General features: G+C 46.5%; 1 protein-coding gene across 1 annotated transcript; it reads right to left on the bottom strand.

Annotated features, from left to right (window-relative positions):
* Nucleotides 1–178: 178 nt before the first annotated feature.
* CIAO2B (cytosolic iron-sulfur assembly component 2B) lies at nucleotides 179–4,208 on the bottom strand. Its single transcript, XM_073556373.1, has 5 exons — nucleotides 4,014–4,208; nucleotides 3,756–3,835; nucleotides 2,323–2,448; nucleotides 1,148–1,193; nucleotides 179–723 (listed from the first exon to the last, which is right to left on the bottom strand). Exons 1-5 carry the CDS (start codon nucleotides 4,138–4,140, stop codon nucleotides 626–628), a joined length of 477 nt encoding a protein of 158 aa, XP_073412474.1. The 5' UTR covers nucleotides 4,141–4,208; the 3' UTR covers nucleotides 179–625.
* Between the last annotated feature and the right edge of the window lie 6,035 nt (nucleotides 4,209–10,243).

The following is a 10,243-nucleotide window of genomic DNA, read 5'->3' as shown; positions in this document are numbered from 1 at the left end:
CTAGAGGGCGCTCACTGTGCATCAGTTGAATGGGAGCCCTATAAACCTTTATGTGGTGAGCACCATCTGGTGGTGGTTTCAGGTAAACACAGTTTGATCATTTTACCACTTTTGTAGGAGATCTGGAGCAATGTAACAGAAAAACAGAACTGACTCCTATATGATCTAAGGAAATAAATTTAGGTTTTACATATTTATTAAAGCAAAATATCATGATACACTGGGTAAGGAGTTTGACATTTGACTGCAAAATAATAGTTAAAGGGCTATTCCCATAATTAAAAGTGACCTGCTCTGATCCCAGACCAGGGTCCCCTACTGGAGAGCTGGCTGCAGGTACCCGCCACATTCAATGTCTATGGGGACGGCACAGAGACGTTTTCCCAGCAGTCCCATAGAGAATGAATGGAGCAGTGGTGACTGTAGGGAGCACCCTCCCAGCCCAGAGGATGATTGTCAATAATTCCAACCACTAGAATGATAAATTCTGTAAAAAAGAGAAAATTATAACATTCAGCACAAGTGTAAACACAGAATAAATCACGCCACTAGAGGGCGCCATATTACACACAATAAAGCAGCGCGCTCTTGTAAACGTCAGCGGCCGGCACTAGGAGGGTGGCGTCTAGGACCTCGAGGACAAGCACTGGTTCACGACTTCCAGCAAATGGGAATTCTCCAGGGCGGCCGCTACGCGCTCTTTGTCCGCCAGCTGTTTATTCACTGCAGAAAGAAATAAAAAAAAATAAAAAATGGAAAAGGGTCGTTAAATAGATTTTACAGCACTTTATACTCCAATCACATCCAAAGCTGCAAAGGACGGCCTCTCTACTTCCGGTAATGGATTGTGGAAGACGCATTTATTTCTCTGAACCAGCAGGAGCTTGGGATGGGAGCGATGAGACGAACGTGAGAGGCAGTGGCCCTTTAAATGGCTGACAGAGCGTGAGGAAAACAGAGCGACTTTCATCAAGAAACAGCGCCACACTAGAGGTTGTGTCTGGTACTGCAGCTCTGCATGACTGAAGTGATTGGGGCCAAACTGTGGTACCATCAGCAGGCAGCCGTGCCCACTGCACCGCCCTCCCTCAGACTGTGCAGACCCCCACTGACACAAGGGCACAGCCAAGACCTCAAAAAGTCTCACCTGCGTGTTCGGAGGCGTGCGTGCCCGGCGTAATGTGAACGTCCACCTGCAGGCAACAGAAGAATTAGAAACAAGATGCACAAAGAACAGAGATTAAATGATATAATTGGGCAGGGGAACTTTAATTGACCCGATGCTGATCCACTACGGGGTTAATAATTGGGGCGTATGATAGACCCCTTTCCTAACCATTACCTCCGCACTCCGGAAAGTGGGAAAAGCCAAGGCGGAGCGGCAGATATAGAGCATCTAATGGATGCACCATTCCTGGGGTGGCTGAGGGCTGGGGTTATTAGTCTGGGAAGGGGCCAATATCCATGGCCCTTCCCAGCCTATTAATATCAGCCCACAGCTGTCTGCTTAGCCTTTTCCTGGTATTAATTATAGAGGGACCCCGCGTCATTTTCCTATTTAATAACCAGTAAAGGCTAAGAAAACAGCTGGGAGATGTTATTAATAGGCTGGGAAGCTCCATGGATATTGGCCCCCTCCCAGAGCAATCACACCAGCTCACAGCTGTCTGCTTTCCCTCGGCTGGTTATTAAATATAAAGGGGAACCCCATGCCATTATTTTCATTTATTTTATTATTAGCCAAAAACAAGAATAGAAAAGACCCGCTGAGCGCTGATTATATCCAGCGGATATCTTGGGCTGTGAATGTACTGTATTCGGCTGATGAAGGGCTGGGCTTCCTATGAGAAGGGCGAGTAATAATCAGACGGTATATAACGGGCCACGTGCCGTCTGATTTCTTTCTTACACCGACGAGACTCGATCGATATACGCGGTCACTTGCTGCGATCTTTCTCCTCGGGCCAATCCAAGCCGAAGGGCAGGAAAAATAAATAATATCGCAAATGAGCCGAGACTCCTAGAATAACATTAGTCCGAGCGCAACGGAATTTTTTTTTTTTTTTAATCAGACTGCACCCGTCAGATTCATACACAGATGAGTACGATACTTTACACTGCAGCTCTGCTCCATTAGGACACGCCTCTGAGCTGCGGCTCCAGCTTCTCTGCATTGTCTGTTGGGGTCTGAAATCCAACTCCTGTTCCTCCAATAGAGGACATTGCTGCTTGTTCCTTTCCGATACTTTACACTGCAGCCCTGATCACTAGTATACAGGGGCTGCAGCATTAATCCCGGACCCCTGGCGAGCGATCACCCACCTTAAACCGCTCGGGCAGCGATCGCAGGAGCTTGACTTTAATGGACAGTCCGATGAGGGTGGCCATGCTGCAGTGCGGAATGGTGGGGGTGAACGCCACAGACACCGCGCTCCCGGAATCGTCTGCCTGCAACACAGGAGGACGGAGATCAGAGCAAAAGCATCCGCTCGGCTCCGCTCACACCCAGAGCTGCATGTCGCCAGGACATTCCCATCCCTGGATGTGACTGTGGCCCTAGAATCAGTGCAGGGTCCCCCCGCTATCACTACATGACACAGATCACGCCCATCGCTTTGTAAGGTAGAATTAACCCTTTATTATCCTTTTGGATGGGGAAAAAAAAATGGCATTTCCCACAATGCAATGCATCAGGGCGCAGCACAGGAGGGGAACTAAATGCTGCGAGCCGAGGCAGGAGGCAAAATTCTAACTGCAGCTCCGGTTGTGGCTAGAGTAGAAGACAATAAAAAATCCTGCACAAGGAGAATAACTGGTGAGGAGGAAAATTGTAGCTGCAGCTCTGAGTGTGACAGGAGTATAACACAAATATTAACGACCAGCAAAAGTGTAACTGCAGCTCTTGGGGGAGCTAGAGCACACAACAATAAATCCTGCAAACAGGGCTGGAGACAAGCAGAAGTGTCGCTGCAGCTCTGGAAGTAACAAGAGCATAGACAAAAATTATTGGAAGTAGAAGGTGACTGGATACAGTTCAATTGTAATTGCAGCTGTAGGAGTGACTAGAGTAGAAGTAAAAGATGAATTGCAAACAAAAATGTAACTTCAGCTCATGGGGGGGGGGGGGAGCGAGAGAGACTAAAGCACACGACAAAAATGCCTGCAAGCAGAGGATGGCTGGAGACAAGCAGAAGTGGAGCTGCAGCTCTGGAGGGGACTAGAGTATAAAACAAAAATTTAAAGTCAAATTTATTGTAAAAATTTTTCTCATGCACTAGTCACATCCAGAGCTGCAGAGACAAGAAAGTGAAGTCGCAGCTTTCGGGGTGACTAGACTAAGAGGGCAAGCAGATCTAGGGTGGACTAGAGTAGGAGACCAAAATTCCTGCAAGCGAAGGATGACTGGAGGCAAGCTGAAACGTAGCTGCAGCTCTGGATGTGACAACAAGAATTCCTGCAAATAGAGAATGACCGGAAACAAGCACAAGTGTAGACGCAGCATTGGGGGTGGCTAAGGTATAAGATCTAAAAAACCTCCTACAAGTAAAGGGTGACTGGCAATAGCTGTAACAGCAGCTCTGGGGGTGACTGGAGTAGAAGACAAATTACTGTACTGTGAGGATATCTGGAGACAAGCAGAATTGCAGCAGCTTTGGTGGTGACTGGAGCAGCAGTCAGTTCTGGGGCAGTTTTTCACGTGCACCGCTGCTGACGGTCACCGCTGCTGACAGTCGCCGCCCGCCCTGCCCCGCTACCTGCACCCGGACCTCCTCCACCACGTTCAGCTCCTCCAGGCTCAGCGGATGCTCCGGGTCATTAATGGATCGGATCAGATGTAGAAAGTTAAAGAAAGATCAGACCCAACTGTAACAAACCCTCAGCTGTGCGCAGCGCCGTCCCCAGTCACTGCAGCAGAAGCCGCAGAACTCATTAACCCCTGTTCAGACGGAACTACATTATTTTGCAGTCTGCCCCTTTAAACGATCGGTGCAATCACATCGATGAAAGGATATCAAATATCTCGCGGTCATCGATCTTGTCGTGCAGCTCCTCGTCCTCGTCCTGGGCCGTCACCTGCCGGTCCCCGCTGCGCTCATAGATGAGCGGGTTCGCGTTCTCCAGCTGACTGCTGCCCACCATGGCCCCGGCCGCACCGCGCAACCTAACGATGGAGAGGAGGGGCCTTACCGGTCATGTGACAGGGATACCAGCTCGTGATTGGACCATTGCATTCTTGCTCCATTTTTTTTATTGGTCGAAACTTGTACATTCTGAATGGAGAACAAGGAGGGAGGAGCTATGTTTAGATTGACAAGGTGAGCCTCCAGTTCATAACCTATGGAAATATTGTATGTGCTCCAGACCCCGCCTCCTCGTGTTCCCGGCTGTTATGTTGGATTAGGAAGGGCGGAAGTAGAATGCCGCCATTACTGAAACTGGAAAATCAACTCTTAAAGGGGAAGTGCTCTTTCTAAGTTATTCTACTTCTAGAATATCTTCATATTCTAGTTAGTTTTACATCTATATGGATTAGGCTGGTTTCACATTTGCGCTTTTGTGCGCAGCGCATCGTGCGCACCCGTGCGCATGCGCACTGCGCACCTATGTTTAACATGATGTGCGCATGGTCTTGCGCACACTTGCGTTTTCATGCGCATGCGTTTTTTTGTCTTTCGCGCCAGGCGCGCCAGACGCAACATGTTGCATTTTTTAGTGCGCCCTGTCTCGGCAAAAAAACGGATGTGCACGCTTGCGCACGTAATGCGCAAAAACAACACATTGAAGTCTATGGGAACGCATGCGTGCGCATGGTCTTGCGCACGGTTGCGGTTTTTTGCGCATGCGTTTTTGAGTTAAACAAGTCTAGAATGTTCTCTAGACAATGGAAAAAATGACACACCTAAAAACGCATGTGCATAAAAGAACGCAAACGCATGCAAAAACAAAACGCAAGCAACGCTGCGTTTTTTTGACACATCAGCGTGCGCATGACGTTAAAAAACGCGCGTTTGTTTTGCGTTTTTCTTTGCGTTTTTTATGCGCCCGATGCGCTGCGCAAAAAAACGCTAATGTGAAACTTATAATTACAGGGTTATAAATAACAGAAGCTTGTGTGTCTCCCAGATCCAGTTTGATACAGGAAAGATTATCTTTGTACCGTGTTAGCCAGTAGATAGAATATTCAGAATTGAGAGTCCTCAGTGGTTGATACCTTTTAATGGCTAACTGAAAAGATGGTAACACATTGCAAGCTTTCGAGACTACTCAGGTCTCGTCATCAGGCTTATCTAATCCAAAATCTGAAGATTCACATATTTATACACAAGACAGCACATAAATAATGCAATAGATAAGACAAGTGACGTGAAGTGGAATAGTCATTGTGGGAGAGGGATAAGCATAAATATTGGAGCAGTTCATAGATAAGCAGTGTGAAGGTTTTATTGCCCTCTGATTGCGGTCTGGTTCTTTGTTGTGATGACCCCAGAAGGTCTGAGGAGCAAATTCCTTAATTGATGTAAAAAGACATAAATCCATGCGACACATTCATTCCTGCACTGAATGTGTCGAAAGTTTTCATAAATTTGTGCTCCGAGATTCTTCTCGCTCTCTGATACTTGAAGATACCCTTTAATACAAGTAATTTAATGTCCATCATGCTATGGCCAGGGATACCGGGACGGTCATTTATCTGCTGTCTTGTGTATAAATATGTGATTCTTCAGATTTTGTATTAGTCTAGCCTGATGACGAGACCTGAGTACAGTTATGGCCAAAAGTTTTGAGAATGACACAAATATTAATTTTTACAAAGTCTACTGCTTCATTTTTTCTAATGGCAATTTGCATATACTCCAGAATGTTATAAAGAGTGATCAGCTTAACAGCAATTACTTGCAAAGTCAATATTTGCCTAGAAAATGAACTTTATCCCCCAAAACACATTTCAACATCATTGCAGCCCTGCCTTAAAAGGACCAGCTAACATCGTTTCAGTGATTGCTCCATTAACACAGGTGTGGGTGTTGATGAGGACAGGGCTGGAGATCAATCTGTCATGATTAAGTAAGAATGACACCACTGGACACTTTAAAAGGAGGCTGGTGCTTGGCATCATTGTTTCTCTTCTGTTAACCATGGTTATCTCTAAAGAAACACGTGCAGTCATCATTGCACTGCACAAAAATGGCCTAACAGGGAAGAGTATCGCAGCTAGAAAGATTGCACCTCAGTCAACAATCTATTGCATCATCAAGAACTTCAAGGAGAGAGGTTACCTTGTTGCCAAAAAGGCTCTAGGGTGCCCAAGAAAGACCAGCAAGCGCCAGGACCGTCTCTTAAAAGTGTTTCAGCTGCGGGATCGGGCTACCAGCAGTGCAGAGCTTGCTCAGGAATGGAAGCAGGCATGTTATGATGAGTCACCGAAGGAGGAAAAAACAAAATACCAGCTAAGTCCAGAAAAACCAGAGAGGTTGGCAGCTATCGTATTGCAGACCCCTGAACCTAACCACAACAACTAGCAGTAGACGTGGGGGGTTCCTACGGTGCCCTAGACCCCTCGATCACAGCCGGAGAACTATGTAGCCTAAAGACAGAAAGGGGAAAACCTAAACTGCCCCAGAGCAGACCCCAAAGCAATAGGCAGCCCCCAACATATAATGATGGTGAAGCAAGATGAAAACACTAACACAGATAGGTTGAGCAAATGATGGGGCCCAAGCTAACTACATAGGACAGGATAGGAAAGCTGCTGTCTGCCATCCGCAAAAACCCTATCAAAATGAGCCAACCGACTGATAGGAAAAACAGGCCCTGAAGTCACTAGGCTTCAAAAGACTATATCAGCACTCAGGTATATTCTGAAGACAGAGCAAAATATCAACAGATCAGAGACAAAAATGGAATTCAGCTCACCCCCGGCCGGGGATGGCAGAACTCCCAAAAAACAAGGCAAAGCAAAAACAAAACTGAAGAGTACAAAGCAGAGCAGAAAAACTTAGCTTTGAGATGCAGGAATCAGACTGGTCTCCAAGAATCCAGCAGGAAAATCACCAGCCAGGAAGAAGGGCGTCGGCAGCCTTATGTCCAGTCCTCAATTCCAGCCACCCAGTCATCATCTAGCTGCCCAGGTGTTTGGTAATTAGTCTCACTACCTTCCTTCACTAGAGGAGGGAGTTCATCAGACCTCAATGGTGAAGGGAAAAATGAACTCACAACAGTACCTCCCCCTTGAGGAGGGGTCACCGAACCCTCATCCATGCCACCAGGGCGATCCGGGTGAGCCCGATGAAAGGCACGCACCAATCTTTCGGCATGAATATCAGAGGCAGAGACCCAGGAATTATCCTCCTGACCATAACCCTTCCACTTAAGCAAATACTGGAGTCTCCGTCTAGCCAGACGGGAATCCAGTATCTTCTCTACCTCATATTCCATGTTACCTTCAACCAATATAGGGTCAGGAGGTGCCACCACATGAACTACTGGTTCAACAAACCTCTTCAACAAGGACTTATGAAACACATTATGAATTTTAAAAGTGACAGGAAGAGCCAACCGAAAAGAGACCGGATTAATAATCTCCAAAATCTTGTAAGGTCCAATAAATCTAGGCTTAAACTTAGGAGAAGCCACCTTCATAGCGATATTTTTTTATGACAACCAAACCATATCACCCACCTTAAACTGGGGACCAACGGTCCTACGCCGGTTGGAAAACCACTGGGCCTTTTCCTGGGAGACAGACAACTTATCCACTACTTGGTCCCAGATCTGGGGCATTCTCTCCACCACAGTGTCAACACCTGGGCAGGCAGAAGGCTCCACCTGCCCTGAAGAAAATCGAGGGTGAAAACCAAAGTTACAAAAAAAGGTGACATCAAAGTGGCAGAACTAGCTCTATTATTTAAAGCAAATTCGGCCAAGGGCAAAAATGAAACCCAATCATCCTGATCGGCAGAAATAAAACATCTCAAATACGACTCCAAAGTCTGGTTTGTTCTCTCCGTCTGCCCATTGGTCTGAGGGTGAAACGCAGAGGAGAAGGACAACTGAGTTCCCAGCTTGGAACAGAAAGTCCTCCAAAATCTAGACACAAACTGAACTCCTCTGTCAGATACAATGTTCTCAGGAATCCCGTGCAAGTGAACCACCTGTTGCAAAAACAAGGGCACCAACTCCGAGGAAGATGGCAACTTAGGGAGTGGTACAAGATAGACCATCTTAGAGAACCTATCACAAATCACCCAAATAACAGTCATCCTTTGAGAGACAGGCATATCAGAGATAAAATCCATTGAACTATGGGTCCATGGCCTCCTGGGGACCGGCAAAGGCATCAACAACCCACTAGAGCGAGAACAAGGTTTAGACAGGGAGCAAGTCCCACAGGACTGCACAAAATTCCTGACATCACGAGACAAGGCGGGCCACCAAAAAGATCGACTCACCAGATCTCTAGTACCAAAAATACCTGGATGACCAGCCAATGCAGAGCAATGAACTTCAGACATCACTCTCTTCCTCCACTGGTCAGGAACATACAACTTTCCACTGGGACAACGCTCAGGTTTGTCCTCCTGAAACTCTTCCAGAGCACGTCTCAAATCGGGCGAGATGGCATAAAGAACTACCCCCTCGCCTAAGATGGTAGCAGGCTTAGTCACAACAGGAGAATCAGCAAGGAAACTCCTAGAGAGGGCGTCTGCCTTGACATTCTTAGTGCCCGGAAGAAAAGAGACCACAAAATTAAAACGTGTGAAAAACAAGGCCCACCTAGCCTGTCTAGGATTCAAGCGCTTGGCCGACTCCAGGTAAATCAAATTCTTGTGGTCAGTAAGGACCACGACTTGATGTTTAGCTCCCTCCAACCAATGTCTCCACTCCTCAAATGCCCATTTCATGGCCAACAGTTCCCGATTCCCCACATCATAGTTATGTTCGGATGGGGAGAACTTTCGGGAAAAGAAAGCACAGGGATTCATTTTAGATGTCACAGGATCTTTTTGGGACAACACCGCTCCTGCACCAATCTCGGAAGCGTCCACCTCCACCTGAAACGGGAGTGAGACATCAGGTTGCCGCAAAACCGGAGCAGAAGTGAATCTTCGCTTCAGCTCCTGAAAAAAAGAAAAAGCCTCCGGAGACCAATTCAGCACATCAGCACCCTTCCTAGTCAAATCCGTCAATGGCTTGGCAATACCAGAAAAATTAGCTATAAATTTCCGATAAAAATTAGCAAAACCCAAAAACTTCTGGAGGGCCTTCAAAGAAGTGGGCTGAACCCAATCATAAATGGCCTGTACCTTGGCTGGGTCCATTTCAATAGTTGACGGAGACAAAATAAATCCCCAAAATGAAATCCTCTGTACCCCAAAAACGCATTTCGATCCCTTGACATACAGGGAATTCTCCCTCAAAATCCGGAACTCAGTCCGAACATGTTCCACATGAGAGTCCCAATTCTTGGAGAAGATCAAAATATCATCCAGATAGATAATCAAAAATTTATCCACAAAGTCTCGGAATATATCGGTCATGAAGCACTGGAAGACAGAAGGGGCATTAGTGAGCCCAAAAGGCATCACCAGGTACTCAAAATGTCCCTCCGGAGTATTAAACGCCGTCTTCCATTCATCCCCATGCTTAATGTGAATAAGATTATACGCCCCCCTGAGGTCAAGCTTGGTAAACCAGCAAGCACTTTTAACTCTGGAGAATAGATCAGAAATCAGGGGTAACGGATACTGATATTTAACAGTAATTTTGTTGAGGGCATGATAGTCAATACAAGGCCTTGATGAACCATCCTTTTTAGCCACGAAAAAAAACCCAGCACCTAAGGGTGAAGAGGATGGTCTAATATGACCCTTCTCCAATGCCTCCTTAATATAGGATCGCATAGCCTCGTGCGCGGGTACAGATAAATTGAAAAGCCGACCCTTGGGGAATTTACACCCCGGGTTCAGCTCAATAGCACAGTCATAACTGCTATGAGGAGGCAAAGACGCAGACTCATTCTCACTAAATACATCGTAAAAGTCAGCCAAATAGTCAGGAACATCATGTGACTGAGGAGAGGTGGAGAAAACAGGAGCATCACTAAGGGCACACCGACAACCCCAACTAACTCACCACAGACAAAGATTTCCAATCCAGAACTGGATTATGGATTTGCAACCAGGGAAACCCCAGAACAATGGTATCATGCAAATTATGCAACACCAAAAATCTGCAATTTTCT

The sequence above is a fragment of the Dendrobates tinctorius genome, unplaced genomic scaffold (assembly GCF_039654945.1).
Source record: "Dendrobates tinctorius isolate UK_male_01 unplaced genomic scaffold, ASM3965494v1 ptg000232l, whole genome shotgun sequence".
NCBI lineage: Eukaryota > Metazoa > Chordata > Amphibia > Anura > Dendrobatidae > Dendrobates > Dendrobates tinctorius.
The sequence above is the reverse complement of the archived record's forward strand: the minus strand, read 5'-3'. Positions and strand labels throughout refer to the sequence as shown.